The sequence below is a fragment of the Pomacea canaliculata genome, linkage group LG5 (genome assembly GCF_003073045.1).
Source record: "Pomacea canaliculata isolate SZHN2017 linkage group LG5, ASM307304v1, whole genome shotgun sequence".
NCBI classification, from domain to species: Eukaryota; Metazoa; Mollusca; class Gastropoda; order Architaenioglossa; family Ampullariidae; genus Pomacea; species Pomacea canaliculata.
The window spans coordinates 24,871,314-24,896,630 of NC_037594.1; the positions used below are offsets into that span (position 1 = coordinate 24,871,314).

At 36.6% G+C, this 25,317-nt stretch overlaps 1 protein-coding gene across 2 annotated transcripts; it reads left to right on the forward strand.

Annotated features, from left to right (window-relative positions):
* The first annotated feature begins 9 nt into the window (after positions 1–9).
* LOC112565414 (cdc25-like protein phosphatase twine) lies at positions 10–25,076 on the forward strand. 2 transcript variants are annotated; one of them, XM_025240861.1, is made up of 16 exons: positions 10–572; positions 1,316–1,413; positions 4,006–4,057; positions 5,585–5,638; positions 7,717–7,756; positions 8,415–8,588; positions 9,324–9,467; positions 10,207–10,365; positions 12,056–12,154; positions 13,186–13,356; positions 14,094–14,201; positions 14,345–14,407; positions 16,108–16,206; positions 17,099–17,232; positions 18,218–18,335; positions 20,002–25,076. In XM_025240861.1, the coding sequence occupies exons 1-16, from the start codon at positions 376–378 to the stop codon at positions 20,140–20,142; spliced, it is 1,851 nt and encodes a 616-aa protein (XP_025096646.1). In that variant the 5' UTR covers positions 10–375; the 3' UTR covers positions 20,143–25,076. The 2 variants fall into 2 exon arrangements, with proteins under 2 accessions (XP_025096646.1, XP_025096647.1); XM_025240862.1 differs by lacking the exon at positions 5,585–5,638.
* Positions 25,077–25,317: the final 241 nt, after the last annotated feature.

The following is a 25,317-nucleotide window of genomic DNA, read 5'->3' on the forward strand; positions in this document are numbered from 1 at the left end:
GCTTTCTGATTGGTTGTTGTCGTGTTTTGTTCAAACGTGGTGGCGGTGGGCCTGTGTCTGGGCACATCCTCATTATTCTGGCAACAGTTTCTACGCTAGTGCTTCGATTTTTACGTCTTGTTGACCCATGTACGAAATGCCCCCCAAAATGTGCAGATCTGTTTGAAGAAAAGATTTCTAAAAACAAAGAATACTTACGACTGCAATTTCGCAGAAAGATTAACTAACGAGACTGACGCGTCCTGACGACGGCGGCAGGTGATGGTATTTCACTCTTTCCTATGCAGATGGTCGGCTGTAGTTTTCACCTTAAAATCTAAACATCTGTTCTCAAAATAGTTTTGATTGATACTATCATGCATTTATAATTCGAGAATGTCCAGGCGACCACTGATATCAGTGAACCGGAATCCGCAGCAAGAGTTAGGCGTAGGTTTAGGTACACCAAAAACAAGATCCAGCATGTCTGAGACTGGACAAATGACGGCGCTTTCATCGAATTCTTTGTCATGTGGACTCAATTCTCCGATGACCAGCCTGGCGATGAATCTCAGTGAATTGTCGACTGGAAGGCAAGTATTCTAAATAATGAATAATGTATTAAAAAAAAAAGAAGACATTTTCAGGCATTTATTAATTTGTAATCAACTGAAAAATATCAAAATGCTAGAGAAAATGTGTTCTTTGTGATAGTGAATGAAAGGCTACTTTATTTAATTAAAACTAAAAGCTATTTAGTGAACATTTTTGATGAGGGAGATGAATTTAGTATTCTCAACAAGTACTTTTCTCAGCAAATTTCTGAAGCTCTCAACCCCCACAAGAAAAAAAATATTTTAGATTAAGAAAAGCAAATGGATGTGCGGTTTAGCATCCACTTCATTTTGACATGTTTAATAAGCCCACCACTTTGTTTGCTGGCACTTAAGTTTCCTTTTTTTTCAAAATATACTTTTTGTCTAGTTTTGTATTTGGTGCTTTACTTCACCATACAGTACAATGTCTTCGTTAGTTCTCTAGTTTGATTATTTCAGTTGACAAGACATATAATTTCTGAAGAGCATACTGCCTCCCAGCATTTATTTAACATATATCACAGAAAAACTTCTGACATGTATGATCTCTGGAATGTGAAAGATTATAATAAGTACTTTCTGGTGACAGTTTAAAGTCTGTTTTGTGTGACTTTAAAATAACCATATCAACAATAGTTAAGGTTTTAATTACAACGGTTTCTTTTTAATAGAAAATAAATTAGTGAAATTTCCTGTTTTTTTCCAACAGCTTTTGTTTGTCTTATGACTTTTACCTCTAGGATTACTCCAAAACGCAGGCTGTCTCTGTCAAGTATTGATACTCCATGCAGTGATAGGATGCAAACTAGCTCAGACACAACATCTTCTGCAGAATCAGGTAATGGGAGTCTTGTTTGATTACGTTAATATAATCTTGTTGATAATTTTGTTAAATCTTGAATAAAGATTTTAAAATCGTTTTTCGCTGCTCCATCAGATATCATTTGATTATTGAGCAGTGCAATGTGCGATTAAAATGCCAACACTTAGTTCCACCATCCATCACTTGTCCTGCAGTCATTCATTTATTGCTTGATTGTCATTGAGAAGAGCACATGGACAGATGTGGCAGCTAACAAGGCTGGACTGTCATGCCTGTCTTGGCCAATAGCAAGCAGGATGATCAATTCACTTATTCATGTTTGTAAGCCAGTTTTTCCAATGGCGACCATGACATTGAACACCTTCCAAGGTATTTTGAAGGACTGTTTTTGATAGAGGGGCGTACCGCTTGACTGTTGCAAGTACATGGTTCCTAATGTCCTATGAGTGTGACAGCCAGCAATGATTCGTACAAAGTCACTGGTCCTATGTTCCCTTAATTGGCATTTCAAACTTGCAGTGATTGCAAGTGTTTGTTAATTTTTGGCGGGACCTGCTAAGGCATCGCGAAAGAGCATACTCAGCAGTGATTGGCTGGGGTTAAAGCTGCTAATTGCCCCAGCCATACAGGAGCATCGCGGAAAGTTTAGCCTTCCGAGAGGTATATAAGGGCAGAGCTGAGATGAAACGGGAGAGCAAATGTCGGCAGATGAGAGAGCACAGACATATGACAGAAGAGACCGCCCTGACTTTTAGCGTCTCTGGTGATGCCTGTGTATTAAAGGGTTGCACACCTGCTGACTGTTCCTGCCTTTGTTCATTCAAGTGTTGGAAGTTTGTTGGAATCACACCACAACCCCCACCACTCGGCTGCACAAGATTGCCACACTTGTCTTCTTGCCTTACCCCAACATATTTTTTGTGTTACTAACATATTACCAACCTTTTTTTTCAGTCTTCTTATGCTGTCCACTCTGTCATGCATCAGGTAGGACAAATTTGACAGACACTCAGAACCCACTGTTTGGAAATCTCTCTTAGAAGTGTTAAAGTTCCAAGTTTTCAAAATCAGCTTCATAACCCATAAGATATATCTTGCAATAAGAGAAAACAGTCCAGATATAATCAAGTGAAGGCTTCTTGTTCCTAATCACCCCCAGTAGAACATAGGGCCTGATTTATACCCCTCCATTGGACCCAGTTCTGGGTGTCCCTTTCCAGTTGGGACCATGTCATGCCAGCTGCCTCCGCCTTGCTGTGGACCGATCTCCACCATGTCTGTCTGGGTCTCCCAACCCTGAGCCTCCCATGTGGGTTCCAGCCCAGAGCTTGCTTTGTTAAATTGTCGGCCGGCTTTCCCAAGGTTTTACTGATACAGCCCCACTTCCGCTTCTTGGTGTCTTGGTTGACAGGTGTTTGGTCTGTATTGGAGATTTTCTTGGGCCATCTGATGTTGAAGATGTGGCGCAGAGATCTGTTGATGAATGTCTGAATCTTGTTGGTGATGGTGTTTGGCACACGCCATGTCTCAGATCCATATAGAAGGACTGACTTTACATTTGTGTTAAAGATGCGGATCTTGGTGTGTAGAGATAAAGCCTTGGAGTTCCAGATAGGTTGTAGGGTGTGGAATGCAAGCCTGACTTTGTTTATTCGGCTTCTTACATCTTCATCTGCACCTCCATCTTTGCTGACTATGTTGCCAAGGTAGGTAAAATGGCCAGAGTCTGTAATAGTTTGAACGGGGCTTCTTGCTTGTTGTTGACCCGCATTACCTCCGTCTTCTTGATGTTGATGGTCAAACCAGTCATCGCTGCTTCTTCTGAGAGCCAAGTGAGCTTTGTGCATGTTGCTTGTGGGACAACAGGCTGATGTCATCAAGTGATGGCTAGGACACACATAGTTACAGTCCACATATGGCTAGGACACATGAATATGGTGTGAATGTTCTTGTTGCCTATTCGCAATGTCCATTTTAATGTATACTTTTAATTGACGTCTGCTCATCTCTTTTGTCTTCCTTTTTTGGGTGACTATTTTTGATTTTATTTTAGAGCCTGTGTTGATGTTTTATGTTAGTGATGTTCTGATGTCACTGCTGTCATCCTGACGCCAACATCAACTGTATGCTGTTCATGTTGATCACTGCTTTGCTGTTGCTGTTAGTTTTAACTATGGCTTTGCTGGTCTCCATTCCATATGCATTCTCACTATCTGTTGGCGATGTCTTGCTTGCCATTAAATCATCTACAAATGAGAACTACGAAGGACTTGTACAGTTGATGCTTGATGGCAAACCCAATGATATTTGATTTGGCAAATCCTGTTCTGTCTGGCTAATGCTGCTGTTGCAATCCTGTTAAAGATTTCTGCAGTGCAAACACCATCCATTTCTTTGAGTTGTTACCTGTTCATGTAGATATGTGCTAAAATGTCCTAGAGCAAGTGTGCATCTTAGAATTAAATCCTTTACTGAAACATTTTATTTCCTTTCACAAGAGTATCACAGTCTTTGTAAATCTGTTGTGTATGACTTTTTTGTTTGTTTGTTTTTAAAAAAACATGTAGCATGACTTTTTTTGTTTGTTCGTTTTTAAAAATCTTGTAGGAGTGTTTGCTGAATCATCACCATTATGTGAAGACTCTCCGACTCTTGAAAGGTATGTTATTTTTTTCATTTGTAGGCAAAAACTGTTAACTGTCCTTTGTCTTTTCTTTGTAAGTGTAAACCTAAAACTAAAAACAGTCTGTTTTTTCCATTTGACTTTTGTCTGTCTGTAATAGTCTTAAGTATTCAATCCATTTTGAAAAATTTCAGTTCATTATATTTTATGTTTTTAGTAATAGCTGTATGGATGGGGCAATGAAACAAAAGTGCTTGCTTTTGTGCATGGAGAAGGTATTAGGTCAGAAGAAAGCATAAGTGCACATTATGCATGTTTGCAGCTGATGCTATGTGCTTTATATGCTTAGTCACAGGAGTTTGCTACTTCTGGCTCCAAGTTTAAAAGAAAGAAAAAGTAGTAGTTCCCCTGTGTTTCTAGATACAAAGTATGAGAGTGTGTAGTTTGATAACAGTATTTCTGTCTGGATTTTGTTGTTGTTGTTGATCTTTGATGACTTGAAGAATATCCCACACAGATTTCTATTTAGCCTTGCATCTCTGTCTTTTTCTTCCCTGATGTTTCTTTCTCTCATTCATATACAAAACAGATGTACTGACTTGGGATACAGGCAAGCAGCCAGCTTCTGCTGTGTGTGTACTGTTCTTTCTGGTGTCTCAGAAGGCATGTCAAACTGAGGGTCACATTTGTCATGAGAGCTTCACACGACAACTAATTAAAGTCTTTTAATAAACATGTTTGCATTTTTATTACTTAAACCAAAGAGGACAACAAGAGCCACTACTGAACCAAGACGGGGCGTAGGGCCATTTCCCCTTTAAGAATGTAAATATTTGCTAGCTGCTCGCGCCTTTATTTTGATGATCGTGTACTGGATCATCTGTCACACAGTATCTAACACTACTATTTTTCTCCATCATATCACTTTCATAATTGGGTACTTGGAGAAGATTTGAAGTGATCTCTTATATGTTGTGTGCATTGTCCAGTGTTGAGAAGTGTAGAGGTAAGGTCCTCATTAGAAAGCCATCATTGGTGTTCAGACACTTTCTATGTTTATTTAGTCTTAGAATCCTTTGTTTTCGTATCTATATTTCCTCTAGGATGATCCAAACAGAATGCAAGTAGAGTAAAATTATCCCTTGTAAGATCTTCATTGATCACATGGTGCCGTCTTTACGGCTACATCTCCTGTGGAGCACATTTTCTACTGTCTTTAATAATGAGAAATGTACTATGATAGGACTCTCTCTATTTCCAAACACCCACACATAAACAAAGTATAAGGGAATGGTAAATCAAAGCAATTTGCTTAAGAAAGAAGTTAATTACTGTTAAGCCCTACACTAAAATATTGCTATGAACACATAGTAAAAGCTGAGAAGTCCTCTTTTCCTCCTCTCACTTTTTTTTTCCTCTCTCGTCTCTGTGCCTACTGAAAGAATATGTCAAGAGTGAACGGTTTGAGATACTAACTTCTCTATAAATATTTAAAATGTGAATAAAATATGTTCAAAACATTTTTTAAATCAAAATCAAATAATTGGAGTAATATTGTTGCAGTTTGCATGTTCACCATCGCTACAAGCCAAACATTCCTGTTGAGGCTTTTACAAAGTAAGATTTGTGCATATCTGCTTTTTCCTGCATTTTGTATCCTGCAGTGCTAGCATTGTTCTGTCAGGGAGTAACACGTGCAAGTGTTCTTCACTCAATATTTGGTATTGCCTTCTGTTGTACATGTAACATGGCTGAAATAAAGAGAGAAAGTGTAAGAGTTCAGCTTTATATACACATATTTGTACATGTGACATGGTTAAATGAAAAAAAGCAGATTTTTGACAACAGGGTTAGATTGTATGTATCAGTGTTGTTTCTGGTAGTTTTATTTCAAAGTGAGAAGCAGTGGGCTTTTTTTTATTATATAAATAGGTGTGTTGTAGCATATCTGCTAATAACATTGCTGGAAGTTCCTTGACATGAGTCTTAAAAAGACATCAAGTCACATCTGCATGTTGTATTGCTTGGTCTTTATGCTTTATATATAATACTAATTCTAATACTAGATTTGTGACTGTTCATTGTTCAGAAGTGCAGGAAAAAAACCCAAAACCCTCTGTTTTACACTACTGCTAGCAATCCTGCTAATTTTTGATTTTATATTTCTAAGACAACTGACGATTTCCAGACAATTTAAATGAATTCCAGGAAACCAAAAAAGAATTTTTTTTAATCCTATCAGACCTGAGGCCCTGAACTTAACTGTCCCCTATACCTGTGCTCCTGAGCATTTTCATGTACTAGGCAAAATACCGAAAATTAGGTACAGCAATGTTGTGGCAAATTCGTAAATTGCCAAAAAATTTATACAGTGGTCTGGTAGAGTTAAACCAAAGCCGTCATTCCTGTCCATCAAAAGCATAACAAAGACTATTGGCTGTGGGTCTGAATGTGTTGAAACGAGAGATAAAATTTGAGAAGGGGTATTTCTAAGACAGTGACTTTGATCTCACATCTGCTGTTTAAACGCTTTCAGAAAGGAATACTAAGCATACTGCACTTTCTGGATTTTTTAAAAAAGTAATTGCTTAAAGTTTTATGTACTTCTTACAAGCTAGTCAAGATTTATTTGTATGCAAAGTGTTTTTATGACAAGTGTGTTTCTTGTAAACTTGGTAAGCACCCTGATTTCTGTTGATTCTATCTCCAAGTGTTATAGTGGCTGTTGTTCCATGGTGGTGTGGCTAATTAAAGTGTGCTGTGTTTCCCAACACCTTTGTCTTCAGCACTCCTGGTTTTTTCAGCATTACCTGCCTTTAGCTCAAGGCCTGTACACCCTTCCTTGGGATTACAGTGGGTGGGGTGGGGGCTGTTTGCTGGAGTCCCTCATCCCCCAGGCCCAGTGCTTATAACGTGGCTCTTTATCACAGAGGGGACCTGTCATTGGACATATATGTTATTTCCTACTGTGGGTAGCAGTGGTGTCACCTGCTAGTCCGCCTCGTCCTGTTAGGAACATTACTAGTTTGTCTGCAGCTGCTTATTCATTGAGGGAGAATCAGACATTTAGCATCTAGCCTCCATATCTAGAGGCCATTCTTCTATCTGGCACTTGGAGATGTGCTGGGTTGGGGGTAGTCGCCCTGCTACCAGCCTGAGGATAATCCAGTAGCATTAGTTATTTGATTATCATGAATACCACTTATAAATTATCTGCGTGATGTATGTGTAATATGTAAGTAAGGATAAAGGAGCAGATAACAATGTTTTGTAGTTTCGAAAGTAAGCCCACTTTTGTGTGTTTAAGCTATGTAGTTCAAACCTATGTGAATTAAAAGAAAAAGGGGGGTAATCTACAACAAAGTTTATTATGAAGGTTGGACACTATAATTATCAGGTTATCTTGTTATATGCTGCAAAAGATTTATCTTCATTCTGACATGAAATTTTAAGGTTTGCCTAAATAAAGTATAATGTCCTGTTATACTTGGCATGGCTGAAAAATTTTGTAAAAACTGTAAATTAGTAAGCGTAAATTACTCTAAAAGAAGGAGGGTCTTTTTTTTTTTTTTAAATAAAAGAATTAAAATAAGATCACTTTGAGAATGCTACAAATTTCTGGGCGGGTTGTGATATAAAAAGTTCTTCGTTACAAGAGGCAAAATGTTCTGATAGTATGCATTTTTTCTTTTCAGGAAAAAAACTATAGCCTTCAGGCGTCTAAATAACCAGCCTGTAAGTATTTCATTATTTTTTTGTAATTTGTATGTGCTTATATATATATACGCATACACACAATGCAACTTTATTAATCCTTAAGGGATATCACGTTTTAGGTATGGTGGCAAATATGATGTTAGGTATAGGTAGACTAAAAGGCTTCTTAACTGATGTGTAATGTTATGATACATATATCACTGATACATATATGATACCACAGTTTCTTTGGTGTTTATGATCTTTATTTCGTAAATGATGCCAAAATCGATTTTCTAGGTTGATTAGAATATAAACGTCACTAAAAATAAACTTTAAATGCAGTTTTTGGGAACTTGTCAAATTTAATGATTTATCAAGTGCCTAGAGTTAATTGCCAGACTGCTTGCTGTGCACATGGCAAAATTTCTCATTCACCCACACCCAGAATATCTACCATATAAATTTTGTCTAGCTCTCTATAGTAAGACTTTTAATTTAGTCTATTTACAAGTAAAAGTAAAATTTGCAGTGTATCAATGCATAACAATTTTGGCAACATACTGATGGTAGTTTCTGTCTTATAGTTTTTCTGTAGTATCTATAGTATATTCGGGTTGCACATTGAGACAGTCGTGTTAAATGTACCTTTTATGGAGCAATGTATGGTAACATGTATATCATGGGGATGATCCAGCCACCAACTCTTCGCCTGGACACTGACAGTCCAACAGACTTCCTGTCAGAGACTGGGGCACAGGATAGGGTTAACCCTAACCCTCTTGGAGATGCAACAACCAATAACCTGCCTCAACCTGTCTTTTGTATGGATGATTGCAGCTCTCAAGACAGTGGTGTTAGCCTAGATAAGGTATGATGAAACTTTATTTTTACCAGTAATAACATCTTTTAAATCACAGTAGGATATGGTTTTAACAGCAAATTAACTATTAATTTAAATATGATTATAGAAAACTGCTAAATTTCTACTGCATTTAGAATTTTGGTGTGGTCAGGGGTATGATACTGGAATTCTTATGTTTCCACTAGACCTGATTAGCTTTAGAACTTACTCTTTAACTTCAGTTGATTGCCAGTGTGTCAACACTGACAGGCAGATGTTTCTATCCACTAACCCTCTCAGACTAACAATGTTTTTTTTTTTTTAAAAAAACAAACCCAAATGAATAGTTCAGAAATTTTCCATCAAATACCTTGAAATTGCAGGTATATAGAAGTCTTTTCTTTCACATGAGTGCACATGCTTTGATTCTTGCAGATAAAGCATTAAAGCCACACATAGTGGTAGCTAGGAAATTATTAAACATTGAAAACCCAGAAACAGGACATCTTTCTTGCCACTCATTGTCTCAGAATGATCTGGATAGTTTTATCTCTAGCAACAACTATCTCTTTATAGTGATATCATTCATGTTGAAGGAGTAATTTACTCATTCAGTTTTAGAGAACAATTTTTCCTTTAAAGAGGGTCCATATACCCTCTTGATAAAACTATGCTTTAATTTTTTAACAATTCCTATAACAATTTCTGAAGAAATCATCACTATGCTATTAACAAAGATGAGCTGTTGTTTTCCTTTTCAAGGAGTTTGACTTCAAATGCCCTGCGCCTATCAGCAAATGTAAGAAAAAAGTCAAATCAGCTGATCATTGTGAAGAAACTTGCTCACCTTTAAAGTACTCACCTGTCAAGTCATCAGTAAAAAGGCCTCTGTCATTCTCAGTAAATGTAAGTTGGTCACACAATAATAGACCATTACCCTTGATGAACGTTGAATGTTGAATGTCATCTGTTTATGGAGTTATTGTTACATGTGGGCACAAGCTGTTTATGCTAACATTAAATAATTGCTATTTAACACTAGCTGTTTATAATGGGTGCATGTGCTGTAGTGATTGGCTACTGTTTAATCTCTCCTTGTTCTGCCATTTTTATACACTGTGTTATATTAAGCATCATCCTTCCTTCATGGATCTCAGTGATAACATATTTACTTCTGTTTGGGAAGTGTCTAATTGATCGTTTTGAATCTTTGTCAACACAAGTGTTCAACATTGATAGTGGTTCAACCTGTCTAAGCTGCATTTGACATGCCATAACATCCATCTATAGCACCTTGTGACAGTTTTGGTTTTTCTGGCACATAAGTGGTTCTGGTCTGTTTTGACTGAATACACTGCAGTAGTTGAAGGCACCACATCTGTAGCTGTGATCTTGAACTATGAGGTTCCTAGGAGCTCATTATCAAACCTTTTTTTTAGTCATCATATCCATCCAACCACTTTGTACTACTGTCACTCACCTAGGCCTGTAGTATCACATGAGTGCCAATGATGTGGTTAGCAAAAGCTGAAGGGTACACAGGCAGTTGATCGAGTTTAGCCTGGATATTAAGAATCTTGTGGACAAAAAACTTGCTGAAGGCCCTGCACAGTTATTGTTATTTTTATTATTACTTTGTCTTTAGTCATTTAATTCAAGCAGTGATGGCACCAACCCTACTTATCTACCATGCTGCTCGCTGACCAGCAGTAAAGGAGATGATGCTGCTGCTGATGATGATGGTGGTGACGATGATGATGATGATGATGGCTTTCTCGATCTTGTTGACATGGAGGTATCAGAGGTGAGGTTTGCAAGAGCTTTGATAAAATTATTAGTTTTATTTAGAAGCTTATCTAAACCGTAACAAAAAAGTGTAATGCAACCCAGTTACAATCATTCAACATCATCAGTGTTCCAGTCTGGAAAAAATTAGATCCAGAATTTACAGAGAAATATTAACACACCGACAAAACAAAGAGTTCATTGTGTTCTCAAGGTAAATGCCATCGGCATAGATGCAGTCACACGAGGCACACTGTACTAGTTTTTGTTCCTGTACCATTAAACATTCACAAATTTAAAAAAAAAAAATAAAAGCACTGTACACGTGTCTGGTATGACAGGGGGGATAATCATGATTCCTGACACACTATAGTCCAGCTATACTACCAAAATATTAATTTCTAACCTTCACTTCTTTGTCTTTTAACTCAGTGAGGTCGCCTTCCCCTGTGACTATGCAACCCCATGAACTCGTCATATTTTGTCCACTTTTGAGGGGAAAAAAAATCCTATTTGTCGTGAAAATGACAATAAATTTAAGATAAACCAAACTGTTCTTACCTTTCGGTCATAATATGTTATATACTTTTGAAAAATGCACAAATAGCAGCATAGTGTCCACTGTATTTTCGAAAAGTATTTCTGAACTAGGAAATTTATTTGAAATAGGGTAGTGGAAAAGTCACTTTTGTAGACTGAAATAATATGAGAGTATATGGTACAAAAACTGAGAGAATTCACAGTTCAGCGAAACTTCAGTGTAGTAACAGACTAAGTGAAGTCTTTCAGTTTATGTCTGTAGAAGAGGCAGTAATAAACCCCAATTTCATCCTTGTGAACCATTTTTTTGTGGTTGCCCTTCTTTTCATTCACTTGTAGATTATTTCAGTCAAGACTATTTCAAATTTTACAGTTCTGGAGGACAGGCATCAAGAATAAGCTTTCTGCTATCCTAGTAACCAGCACTACAGAATGTAGAGCAGATAGCAGGTTTTATAATATTGGCAGACACAATTATCAAGGTTAAGTTTTCTGCCATCTTAGTAACCAGCATACCAAACTATAGGAAGATAGCAGTTTTACAGTACTGGCAGTACATTATGGGACAGACATGCCTCTTGTTGACTGCCCACAGCCTATCTGCCTGTATTGCTGTGACTAATGGGACAGCCAGTGCCAGACATGCTGGGAATGTAACCTGGCAAAAGTGTTAACACACTTTGATGATATTTTTTACTTTTCCGGTGTTTTATATATTCACTTTATCTTTTTCTTCTTTTTTATTTTTTTGTTTTTTGCTGCGCAATGAGAATTCTTCTGAATGGATACCTGCGCATTACAAATAGACATCATCATCATCAAACCAAAGACACCAGGATAATTTTTAATTTTCTAATTTTGTATAGCCCACGAGTGATATAATAAATATCCAGATTGCCCCTTGGCAGAAAAAAAGGTTCCATACCTCTGTTTTTAGAGTAAACAGGTCTGGTTCCTACATGAAGAGATTTGCAATAGGGAATTTTATATTTTTATCGGGCAATCACCACTCACCTGTTTGCCACTTCCCAAGAGGAGTTTCAGACATTCAAGGCTGACCCATAAACATAAATGGAAACTAATCTGTCTAAAATCAGGTGTACAGAAGGTTAGTGATTTTAATTATTTTATGATATTGAAACACTTGTGAACAAATATATTTGTAACAGATTAATGACCAAGTGCCTGAAAGTTTCTCCAGTCTTTTTAATGAGCCAGTCATCAACCGTCCCCATAAAGGTGCAACAGAAAATCATCACACTCCAACGGTGAGTTAGCCTTGTTCTCTGTCTTGTTTTATCTTGGGCATCTGCCTTTCATTGTTTTTGCGTAACCTATGCTTTACTTCATTCATTTTCTGATCTCTGTGACATGTTCCTCAGACAACATAGGAGCTAACTTTGACAAAATAAAAAGCAATAATACAGGTCAGAATGAACTTTGTAGTGATTTCCAAATATGTGCAAACTGAAAACAAGAAAGACATTATGTCTGTATCCACTGACTTATGGAAAATGTGAGTGTTTATATTGTTTGTATGTGATTTAGCAGCACTGCCTAGAAGGTGTGTTCTTTATATGTGAATAAATCATGATGCATCTACAATTCAAATGGATGATTTATTCAGTTTTATTCACTCAAACTGCTCCATTCCTCTTCAACTTCCTGAGAAGAAGGGTGTTGAATGTAGTAACCAGATGCAGGCTATTCCGGATTCTTTAAGACCTTAAGAGTCACACATTGTTTTTATTGTTTTCTTTTGATTTTGCTGCCCCTGGTGTCAAATCGTTAATTTAGCCAGAGCTGGTAAATATAAAATTGACTTGATCCATTTAGAATTTTTTTAAATTAAACCGTTTCTTATTCATATATGTTAACTGAAATCGTTAAGATGCTAACTGATTAAACAGTGAAAGAATACTGTTATGCAAACACAGATGCCCCAGTAAAGTGCAGCGAACATGCATGGGGGATCAAGCTTATACTTTCATACCTTATGATGTCTTCAGTTTCCTATCAGTTGTGAAGGATGCTGTTTTAGTTTAGCTCTTCACAATTTTAATTACCTGCTAAATAAATGTGGTTTTTCTTTTTGACTGTATATATTCCTGTATACTGTAAAGCATAATTACAATACTGTCTGATGTCACCATCATATATTATCTATCATAATATTTATATTGACTGCTGAGCCTTCTTTGTTATAAGACAAAGGGTTTTGTGCCATGTAAATCATTAGTTGCATGATGAGTTTTTGAATGTTATATATTGATACTTAATCTCAGTGTTCCTTCTACAGAGCCGAAAAGTCGTTCCTTCCAGGTTGCGAAGATCTCAGTCGGTGGATATTCAGGTTCGTCAGTTTAAACGCTCAGACTCCTGCAGAGATGAGAGTTTTCTAGTACAGAATAAAAGATGGAAACCAGGCCAGTCTTATGATGACTCGTCTAAGCTGGTCTTTTCACAGCAGGTCAGTTTTTATGCTGAATCTGGTGAAGAGTTAGTAACAATAGTATTAGGAGAATGTCAGGAACGAGAGTTGGAACAACAAATGATTTAGAGATATATCTGCCGGTAAAAGGTGTGCTTTCATCACATTGACCTTTATATTTTATTTTATAAACTTTCAGTTTCTTTTTTATTATAACTATATTGGGTGTGTGTAAAAGGTTAGACCCCGAGTTTTGAAAAATGGTCAGATCTCTAAAATTTGTGTCCATTGATTTTTGTTGTTGTTTGTTTTGTTTTCAGGAGTAGTTTTACGCTTTATTTAAATTATTTATTTTTTTTTGAGAACTTTGAATATAGGTGATGTTAACCCACAAATGAGAAAAACTTCTGGTTTGTCTGTTGTCTTGTTTTTATTCATGCAGTACCTGAGCTGTGTTGCTAGCACTACACAAAAATATTATATGCCAATATATATAAATATTATATACCAAACTTTTCTTACATGCATTTTTCTAAATAAGAGTGAACTTGAAATGTTTAATGTAAAAATTTCCAGCAGACAATCGAATTATATTAACAACAAACAGCATCTCCCCTCACCTTATGAAAAAATGTATAGTTTGTACTTGCTACATTAGTTGTCTTACTTTGCCGGTTTTAGAGAATGTGGAGATTCCATGTGACTGGTTGTATTCATAGTTGTAGTTAAATGGTATTTTGAACAGCTTTACTGTCAAATTTTGTGCTTGTTTGTAGATGCCAGGACCACGCCTGCATAGATGTCACTCAGAGACTGAAGCAATGATCAAGTCAGCAGTCAGTCGAATGTCTGAAGAGCCAGACCTGATTGGGGACTGTTCAAAGGTAAGGGTTTGTGTTGGGCACAGTTTAGCAAAGCTTGGTGTTCAGTACAGACCCTATCAAATCAACATCAAAGAGCTAAAGCACATTTTCTTGTTTATTTTACCCTTTACAGCCTCAATGATGGTCTTTTTCGTAATTTGCAGCCATACGTCTTGCCTCTGCTAAAAGGCCGACACCAAGATCTGAAAGCAGTGTCACCAGAAACAGTAAGTACTGTTTTTAAATGTATAATTCCTTATGTATGGGGAGTTATTGTATAGAGCAGTGATGCCCAACCTTTTTCAGCCTGCAGGCCATACACATTTCCGACATGCGTGTCATGGGCCGCTTCACCGCAAAAATACAAACAAAAAAAAAAAAAAGAAGAAAGAAAAAAAATAGAGCAGATACCATTTTTATTAGAAACAAGTTGTACCTACCATTAATTATGTAGTAATTAGTGGGATATTTGAAGTTGTTTTTCCGATACCAACTTCTGAATGTCCGGCTGCATCGTAGAGACACCAAGTCGGAGCACTGAATCGAAATGTTCTTCCATCGAAATAAAGATTGAGAGACGCCCCTATGTAGGAATAAATACTTTTTCTTCCCTTTGTTTGTGGTTTTTTTTTTTTTGTTTTTTTTTTGTTTTTTTTTTTTTTATATAAAGTCTTTTTATTACTAACAATAAACATGCCGGTTTCCTGCACTGTGGGCAGAAGTTGCGCGGGCAGGATGACACCGCGTGGCAGGCCGAATATGGCCCACGGGCCGTAGGTTGGGCATCTCTGGTATAGAGGTATCAGAAGGGTTAATATATGATGTACTTTCTATATGGGTAGCTTTTGTATAGAGGTATGAAAAAATAAATGTATGATGTATCAACTATGCATGGCCAATGGGATGCAAGACAATTTTGTATAGAGGTACGGGGCTTCTGCTTACGCAAAAAATTGCGTACAGTACGCATTAAAAGTTCGGAGGTCCCCTTCAAATTTGGGCGAAGAACAGGGACCCCTTAAAAATCTGAAGAAGGGGTCCCTGGGACCCCAAAGAATTTAGCCTTAGCAGAAGCCCTGAGGTAGCAGAAGGCTTCAGACTCCGTTAAAAAAAAAAGTTTTTTTTTCTTCTTCTTTTCTTTTTCAGGGTGTGTACACTACTTAAAAGTTAATAGATCAGGGGTGTCAAAATAAGACCTTAAAAGTGCTTATTATCAGGGACTGGATCCTTATAAATTGTGAGATGCTCATTAGTGATTTTTTTGTATAAAAATGTGTTGCATCCAAAATTTTCTGATTTTGTTTTAATTTGTCTTTTTGTGTGAAATTTGTTCAGCATGTTTCTATATATTTGGATATGTAATGTGTATTTTAAATAATTAGGTTCTGCCTGTTTAGGCAATTTTGGGGCATCATCTATTTGGTCACAAATTGGTGGCTTCACTATCATAAATAGGTGAGAGAAAAAAATGTGACCCACCACCACGAAATGAGTATTAAGTCGCACAGAGCAGTTTCGTAGTAGAGGCCCAAAAAGGTGATTAGGGGCAACTTTGTGCCATTGAACTTGTACACTTCAAACCTTTATAACTCAATTTTAAGACTAGAAGAACCACTTTAGTATCAAAAGAAAGGTCAAAACATATACATTATAAAAATCTACAATTTGCAAAATTGTAAATTTCCAACGCAGGTAACACTTCATTTCATGTCACAAATTAGTGACATCACTATGACAAATAGGTAAAGAGAAATCATTTTAGTCTAATTTTACAAGGCTGCTCCTACCAGGTGTGGAGCAACTTAACATTAAACAGGAATATGTGAACGTGTTTACATGAACACTGAAATCTTGCTTGAGAAATAGAGCGTGAAATTTCAATAGATCACTATGACGATCAGTTATGGTTATTAAAAAATTGTTTCAGTTAGCAAAACTGATGGCCAATGAATTTTCTGAGCAAGTGGAAGACTTTGACATCATTGACTGTCGTTATCCATATGAATTCAAAGGAGGACACATAAAGGTGAGATGACAAGCTGGCATACTCTCTAGAGACCTGTAGTCTATTTCTTGAAAAAGCACTGAAAATTAACGTTTTACTGTGTCTTGGACACCATGGGGGAAGTGATACCTAACCCTTTTCTTCCTGTCGCTAATAAGTTTTGCTGGGCTTGCACCCATGAAGGAAATAATCTGCCCTATAAGTCTAAATAGCATACCGTAATTTCAGTCTATTGAGCGCACCTGTACATAAGCCCCATCCACTAAATTTTTTTAATCTCTACTTTATTCACAAATAAGCCGCACTGGTTTATAAGCCGCAAATGTATACAACTTTTTCAATGGCAAGGTAACTTCAACTTGAAAGTGGCATCATAGGCATTTTGGCATGATTGAGGTGTGTGCTTGAGCAAATGATGTGAATGCTTCAGTTGTATGCAGTTTTTAACAGTTAACACTGTAACAACGTGAACAATTAAAACTAATATGGAGCTTATTATTGAAAAAGTAAGAATTTGAAAAATCTGCAAACAAGCTGCCCTGCTTTTTAAGCTGCATGGTTTAAAGTTATGGCTCATAATCCAAAATGCAGTACATCTGGTATGTGCAGGTAGTAGCTAAAATTCTGTGTTGATCTCCAGTTTGGTCTACCCAAACTTTTTTTTTAAGCCAATAATTTTTAAGAGATGGCCCCATCTGATAGCTTTCTCTCAAGTATCATATGGTGGAAAAAGTGATTTAATCAACAGATGCAAACAGAATGTTTAGAACTATATGGTAATTATCATCTTTATTGAGTTCATAATCTGAGAGTAGTTGATGCCAGAACTAAAATAAAACTGACAATTGGCCTGTCGCCTTATTGTTTTCTTTGTGCATTAGTAGATCCTAGCAAAGAGATTTGCTTGTTGCAGCATGCAAAGAACCTATTTACACGAGATGCAGTCATGGAAGAATACCTTAAAAACCCCCGGAAGCTGCAGGACCCAACCAAACGCTTTATCCTAATATTCCACTGTGAATTTTCATCAGAACGGGGTCCAAATCTGTAAGTTTGTAGTTCTTTTTCATTGTTTTAAAAATCCATTCTTGTAATTCAAAATTATTCTCCTATCTTATTTTTAGTTGATTATTTTATTTTATTTACAATATTTTTTTTAAATCTCTGTGCTTTTATCTGTACTCATTGCAATTTCTTCACGGATTCTGAGCAATCACTAGTAATTTTTAGACAGTAACCTATACATCTGAGGTAGGCATCAAAATAGAGTGGATTCCATCCACAGTCACCATAAACCATTGCATTTGGAGTGCAATTGGAGACACATAAACATTTTATGCAAACAAATGAACTGTCAGCGCTAACTAAAATTAAAGAACAGGAGATCTTATGATCATCAAAAAACATTTCTTGAAATGAAATTGCCATTTCTTATGACATTATGTACACTAAGTTTTTTTCTTAGCTTACCTCTAAATATTTAAAGTTGGTGCTTAGAATATTCACTGAGAATTAGCCTACTACAGAGTCAGAAAATCTAGTGACATCAGCAAAAAGAAGGACAAATATTTGTATAAGGACTGTACAAAGTTGAATGCCATAGCATCCATTCTTTCTAATTTCGCAAGTCAGTTTATTAATAAACAATGAAAAAAGTGTTGGGTTGCATGGTTTCCCCTGCCTCAGATCCCTTGGACAATAAAACCAAAACCAGTCATCTTATACCACAAAGTGTGACATACAGTGTTTTCCATGGGGTTTTTCCCAGGATGTCTGAATACATGTATCATTGTCTCCATAGTTGTACTGACATGATCTTAATCTATCTCATTAGTTTCTTTGGCATATAGATGCATGGTATCCACACACTGGAATCGCGATAGTGTTCTTGTTTTGTTCTCTCTTTGTTTTATTCCTTCTGGTTTTTTATTTGAAAACCTCTAACTTCTCTCTTCTCGACCCCTTTTGGGTGCTTAGTTACTTCTTTCTACTTTCCTCTTCTGTCTGTTAAAGTATTGTATTATGGAAACAGGTTTCGGTTCCTTCGAAGCAAGGATAGAGAGTCCAACAAGGAGTGCTATCCATTTCTTCACTACCCAGAGATCTACCTTTTAGAGGGCGGCTATAAAGCCTTTTTTGAAGAATACAGGGTAAGCCACAGTTTTTATTGTTTATAGAAGAGGGTAAGTTGGTGTTTCTAAATGTTTGTAAAACAAGTAAACTGCAATGATTAAATGTTTTACGCTCATGATAAATAAGAAGTGGATACCTAAGCGGTTTGTCAGTGCCCCTCTGGTTAAATAGCTGTGTAGAATACCAAACTTCCTGCAGTCAACCCAGCTGGATTGGGGAAGGTACAGCAATAAGGGAAAGGAGAAGAACACCACACACATAAGACTGGTCCCAAGAAAAGTGAGAGCTCTAACACCTCACTCCCTATAGACCATGACAAGGTCATAGGAAGACTTTTACCTTGATAAATAAGTACAGGAAAGGGTGTAATTTATTATCTGGAAATAGTTCGTGGTCAATAATGGAAATCCCTTTTTATGCTCCTTGTACTATTTGCCATTATGGATTTCCAAGTATCCAGATAGTAAATACATTATTATGTATCAATTTGCGGCCCTATGCTCCACTGGGGGCGAATAGGACCAAGAAGAAGAAGATTATGTATCAAAAAGATGTTCAGTAAAGCCTCATTAAGACCCCCTCTTAGATATGACCCAAAATATTTTCACAGATATATCTTACTATATAAATATCACCTCGAGTATGACAACCTCCCCAATGCAACTTATAATCAACAGTTTGAGCTCTATCACTTTTTCTTTCACCCAGTCATGTTGAAAAAGAAAGAAGTACAGTCAGCTGGCTAATCATTTGCCCTATATTTCTTCCCAATAACATAAAATAAATCAAATGCTGCTCACCGATCAATTGCTCTATTTCTTCACTTAACATGAAATAAATTTGAAAGGGACTGCTTGTTCATTGGGTCACCCATTGTTTCTACCCTAAACCATACTGCCCCAGCTATATCCACCACACCGCCATTATCATATTCTTCACCAGTGATATCCCCAGTGACACTTGTTTGACTGTTTGAATGAGTTCACCCACAGTTCTAACAATTGCACATAAAAGCGCTTTTCTCTTTAGTTTTTTTTTTTTTAATTTTAAGCCTTTGTCATTTATTTGCTAGAGGTTTGTACTAAACATACATGCAGAGATTCAGTAAACATTCAATGGGTGTCACTGATTGTGCCTGAGTTGATTTCACTTTTGGTGTTAGATTATTGTTATTGCTTTATGAGGCCAATTCTACTGAGGCAGGAGGTAAATCCGGCTGGGACGATATGGTTTGGGGTCAGAATGAACAGCCCTCCCCCTCCACTTATTGTTGCCTCTTTGTTTTTTGGGTTGGTTTTTTTTTTAAGCTCACATCAGTCGATTATGCTGTTACAGAAGTTACATGTTAAAGATAGATTCTTGTGACTGTGCTCTGTTGTGACATTTTATTAAAAAGATGCCTGTGGTGTGCTTTAGGAGTGCATCTTTTCTGCCGTGTACATGTGTATTGATGGATTATTCTCAGTTCCTGTATAAATCTTCAATAAAAGTGCAACAATAGAATAAATAAGCTTGACCAGGCAAAAACAACAAAGAAAAGCACTCCGCAATGAAAAAAATGAAAGTTTCTTATCTCGTAATCGTTGATGAGAATTGAAAATAATTTGTATGTGTTGTGATCAAAGACCTTATACTTGCTTACTGTTTTTGCATGTTATTGTTAAATGAATATTGTATTTTTAGGAATTGTGTGAACCCCAGACCTACAAACAGATGCTACATAAAGATCATTCAGAAGATTTGCGAAAATTTCGTGCCAAGTCCAAATCCTGGGCTGGTGAAAAGGGAGGTAACCGCTCTGGATTGCGTTCCCTGAAATTTTGAACAACACAGTTTTGCACAAAGCCCCACAGCTCAACGTGTATAAATCAATCACCATCATATTTTCATAGATATTCATTCTTATGCAGTTTGTCTACATAAATTTCTGCAAATTGATTGAGATTTCTGGGGTTTTAGATTAAAAAATTGATTTTTAAACTTACATTTAAGATTTGTGAATAACTTTTAAATCAAAATAAAACATTCCTCAAGTTACAATCACATTTTAATGTATCGAGAAAGAAGAGCAGCACACAAATGAAGCCTTATCTCATTTTTATTTAATGGTATACCTTGTATTGTGCTGTCTGTAAGATAATGCTAAATAATGCACTGTGCTTTCTGTAAGATGATGCTAGATGTTTGCATTCCATTTACTTACCAGCAGTGGTATATGTTCTCTGCATTGTTGACTTTAGGTCATAAGATGTCATGCAGGTGGTCCATTCTGTTCATAGCTCTGGTGACTAAGGGTGCTAAACAGACTTAAAAGTGTCTTGGTGAAGTGCAGGCATTTGTGACACAAGGTATAAAAATGTTGGTATGTAACTGTCTCACCTTGTAATGCAAGGGATCACGATCTGTTGTAGCAACATGACTGAGTCAATTAGTTATGCATATACAAACTTCCTGTCTGGACTAGTGAGCAGTCTGTACTAGATATATAGAGTGTGACATTTTACAGTCTTTAGCCATGGCACTATAGAATGCAGGAGAATATTTTGTTTTATCTGTGGGCTTCGTTGACCGCAAGACTCAAACTGGGTGCTCCACTTATTCATTAAACATCTTTGTCAGCTTTGCTTTTAGTAACTTTCTGTGAAGCACAGGTGCATTGTTTTTTTCATCAGCATGTTACTGCAACTGGTGAGCATAAACAGACTTTTTTTAAAAAATGAAAAAAGAGTGGTTATTTTTTTTTTAAACCCTCATTTGGAAGAACTAATAACAGGAGAAAGGAAAAGCAATCTCAGAAGAAAAATTAATGAGCTGTTAGACTTCCCCTGCCTCAGATCCCTTGGACAATAAAACCAATTGTATCTAAATCTGAGGTAAATTATTTCTGGACTCATTCTCTATGTCAGTCTGTTCTCTTGTACATTTTGTAGGCAGTTCTTCAGTATTTTGATGATACTGTATCTATTCTTTTTGTGCATGTTAATGACACTCTATCCTATGTTCGCAGTCCTCTCTGTTTACCTCTGAAACATTCATAGTATCTTGATAAGAGCTACAGTCTGTAGCAAACAGCACAATTCAGCAAAGGAGAAAAGTGTGTCTGTGTGAGAGAAAATGCATTTACACTTGTCTTTGCATGCATTTGCATTCTGCAAATTTACATCCATCATATTAGTTATTGAGGTCAAGGAAGTCTGTGTTATATTTATATGAAAACTCATTGTCTGCCATCTGCACACACAGCAGATATGATTCATTTGTGCTATGTTCATCTTAAGACTGGTCATATCAATGGCCGTTTGTGCATGTAGCAGATATGATTCATCTGTACAATGTCATATCAGTGATCGCGCGTGTGTGTAGCATGTAGCAATAGTAGTAGTATGTCATAGGGGCAATTCACTTTTTCCTCCTTGCCCTTTCCCTGACTGAGATCTGATGCACTTCACCTGGCTACTAGAAAGATACTAAGCAAGTTAATATAAACAGCGTTGATACAGGTGATAACAGCAGAGACTGTATAAAGGTCTAGTATGTATATATTTTTTGTATGACTGTGTTAGGCTTAGTGCGGAAGCTTTTTCCCAAAATATGTTCTTGAGATACAAACATCACTGAGCACAGAAAGAAGTCATAGACATCAAGATTGTACAAACCAAAAACATATGCATCAAGATAAAAATCATAGACATCAAGATTGTTCATAGATATGTTTATGCTGTTAAGCCTCTGGCCAGTGAGAGAGAGGGATCCCCTATGTTAATGAGGCATATCTATGTACAAATGTGACATCATGAATTTGACCTTTTCTGTAGATAGTGATGTTTATAGGCATGCATCTCAAGAACAAAAGGAGGATATTCATCTGATTTAGTCAGATAGTCTCTTGTGCTAAGGTTTCTCAAGAAAAAAAATGTGCATCCCATTAAACCTTCAAGACCCATTCTTCTGCAAGTAACTGGCAACAGCACGGATTCACAATGCCATTAATTGCTTATTTTTGTCGTGATTACCAGGGAGAGGTTTGGTTGCTTAATATACTTATTTGGAAATCCGGAGCAGCAAGAATTTTTAATGTTAGTATTTGTATGGGCCTTTTCATTTTGACATTTTCTTTGAACAAAGTAAAGGATGTTGCATCATAGCACATCAAACTGTTCCCTACCTTTAGCCCAAGATAATGGTAGGTTAGACAGTACAGAACTTCATCCTATGGACAGGGTGTTAGTGCTTTATACAGCATAGGAGAAACATAAGCAAGAAGTAATATTATGAAGCTAAGTGCAGATACATTCAGCATTTTCTGTGTGTCACTTGCTTCTTGAGTCAAATAGTTTTAGAGATTTGCTTGAATACCTTTGGAACAGAGTCTGCATACAAATTGCTGTGCCAAATAATGGCCGATGAAGTCAGTACATTGCGATGTTTTACTGAATAAATCTGGATTACCACTCAAACTAAGTTCTGTGTGAAACCTCAGTGATGACACGCATTTTGTCACAAGGAGTGTAATGTTTTAAGAGAGGGCGTAGAAAACCTTGGAGCGTTTTGTTTTTTCCTAAGAAACCTAGAGAACCTGGCAATTTCAGCTTGTAAGTAGAAAGGATTTATCTGTTTGGCAAACATTTTACTGCAGACATTTTTATTTGCAAGTGTGTTACAGATATATGTTTGGTTTGGTTTGCATTTGTGCGAAAGTAAGATTACACATTGATTGTGTGTCTGGAAGGTATGTGTGTAGATGTATTTTTAAATGGATTCATCCTGTGACAAATGTCACTTTAACCAAATGAGTTCTTTTATAACAGTGGCTGTGTGTTACCTATAATTTTTCATATGGTGTGTACTGGTTTGTCTCCAGTGAGTCCTGTAAGTTTGTGCTCAGATGGTATGCTATTTATATCCAATGAGAGAGTATTGATTCCTAAAGTTGGGTTTTTATTAAACAGGGGTATGTGTATGTTTTTCCATTGGGAGAGTGTTGTGTTGCATAATATTTAGTAGGCTAATGTCCGTGTTTTATGTTTATGTTAGTCATTGTTTAGCCTGCTTTCAGTATTCTTCTGTAGATTTGTAGTGATAGTCTGTACCTGTGTTTCTGAAGATATTTTTTGATATGAGCATAGTAGAAACAGATGGTCTTGCTTGCAGGCATATCATGCATGAGCTGAATATATCTGGAAGTACCTGTGCATTTTTTAGGGTGCCTCAGGCACTTAAATGATTGTCAGGGTCCACCAAGTTCACTTTACGGGAGTACTCTTCTGTTCACCTCAGTATGACAATCAGAAATTTTTTCAAGAGAGCAAAAACTTATATGTGCTTCTTGGCCATCTGTGTCTATACCTGGCCATTGAGAACAAGGGCTTCACAATCTTGGTACTGGCTACTGTATTAGATGGTCAATATAATATACACCCTTCACTGGTGTATAGTCTTTAGGAATGGAAAGTTGCTGTCTTTTCCTTTCTCTATATACTAGGCATTGTCTTATGTAAGAAAGGGATTGTCTTTGGGCTTTTATTTATAAACTCGCTTCTGGTATATCTTGTGCTGTGATTTGAAACTGGATGGTTAGCAGATTTCTAAAAGATGGTTTGTGTGGATTTACTCATAAGTACTGAAATTTGCACAATTTGTGAACTTAGCCTGTGTATTTTTGTTTTCACTTGTCAGAATTTCTACAAGGGGTTTTTTGTTTGTTTGTTTTTTTTATCCTAGGTAATTGAATACAGTCTTTATTTGGAATTTGGACTTGATGGTTTTAGGGACAAGTGTTTTACTCTTTTTTTGTCATGTGTGAGTGCATTTTTGTTTTGTTGCCCATGAAAGTTAATGGCTTTGGAAAGAATAGATGGCTGTTGGGTAGTTTTATTTATCCTTTTTAAATGATAGTGTCTAAGACATAAAGCCTAATAACTACAAGAATGCTTGATTGTAGATGCAAGATGCGAATTGTAAGCAGTTTAAGGAGCTGGCTTTCTCAGAATTTTGAGAGAACATGTTTAGGGTAAGGTATTCTTTATGATGTGGTTTACTTTCTGAAGGAGAGAGGCGGTCATCTAAAAGTACCTATAGAATGTAGGCAATTATGCAAGGTTGTATCAACAGTTCCTAGCTGGATATAAAGGAATTTCCATCACAATAACTTGTGCATTTATGTCTTGTTTGAAATAGGTCTTAGAAAATGATGTCCAGTAACTGAAGTAGTTGCAGTTTATGTAGATGTCTATAGCATTCTAAAAATAAAGATTGCTTCAGCAGATTTTAAGTGTTATCCACATTTTTAATATTTCACTAGGAATCTTAAGGAAAAGTTTACAGATTGTATCAAGGAAAACCACAGACAGGTGTATATAAAGCAGGGTATGGCAGTAGTTGCTTTGTGATGGAGAAAATGAAAAGAATTTGTGGATGCTTTCTTAGTATGAAAAAGGACAAAAGACTATATGGTGTACATCAATATTGCACTGTTCAAGTTTCGTGTGAAAGAATCACCGTTAAGCATGTTATTGTCATCAGAATTTTATGAATGTGCCATGGTGTATGAAACTATACTGAAAAATCTTTGTTGTACAAAAGGCAGTGAATTTTTCAGTCAGTAAGCTGTTGTAATTACCCAAGAAAACATTCATTATGATGAACAGCAATATCCTTTTTGGTATCTCATACTTTTAACTAAACTAATCCATTGTTCAACTATGGCTAGTGTTGATGTCATGAAGATGAAACATAATAAATATAGAAGTTGAGATTGATTTCATCTATTTATGTGTTGGCCTGCTACAGCAGTGTATATATATATTTAGATATACAGCAGTGTGTGTGTGTTTATTTAAGCAGAATTTCCCTTAAAGCAGGTAAATCTGGAGATTTTTTTCCCAGTTCCTTCACCTGTATTGGATCATGGGGGGGGGGGGGCAGTCACATACACTCATTTGGGACATTTACACATTCTTTTGCGTCGACAAAGACGAAGCTAAAACGCTGTGCCAAGTT

What these genes read in the sequence shown, in the direction of transcription:
- LOC112565414 (XM_025240861.1), top strand. Translation starts at nt 376, where the DNA reads ATGTCCAGGCGACCACTGATATCAGTGAACCGGAATCCGCAGCAAGAG. An exon ending in TTGACATGGAGGTATCAGAG is followed by an intron (nt 10,366 to 12,055) that starts GTGAGGTTTGCA and finishes TATTTGTAACAG; the next exon opens with ATTAATGACCAAGTGCCTGA. An exon ending in TGATTGGGGACTGTTCAAAG is followed by an intron (nt 14,202 to 14,344) that starts GTAAGGGTTTGT and finishes CGTAATTTGCAG; the next exon opens with CCATACGTCTTGCCTCTGCT.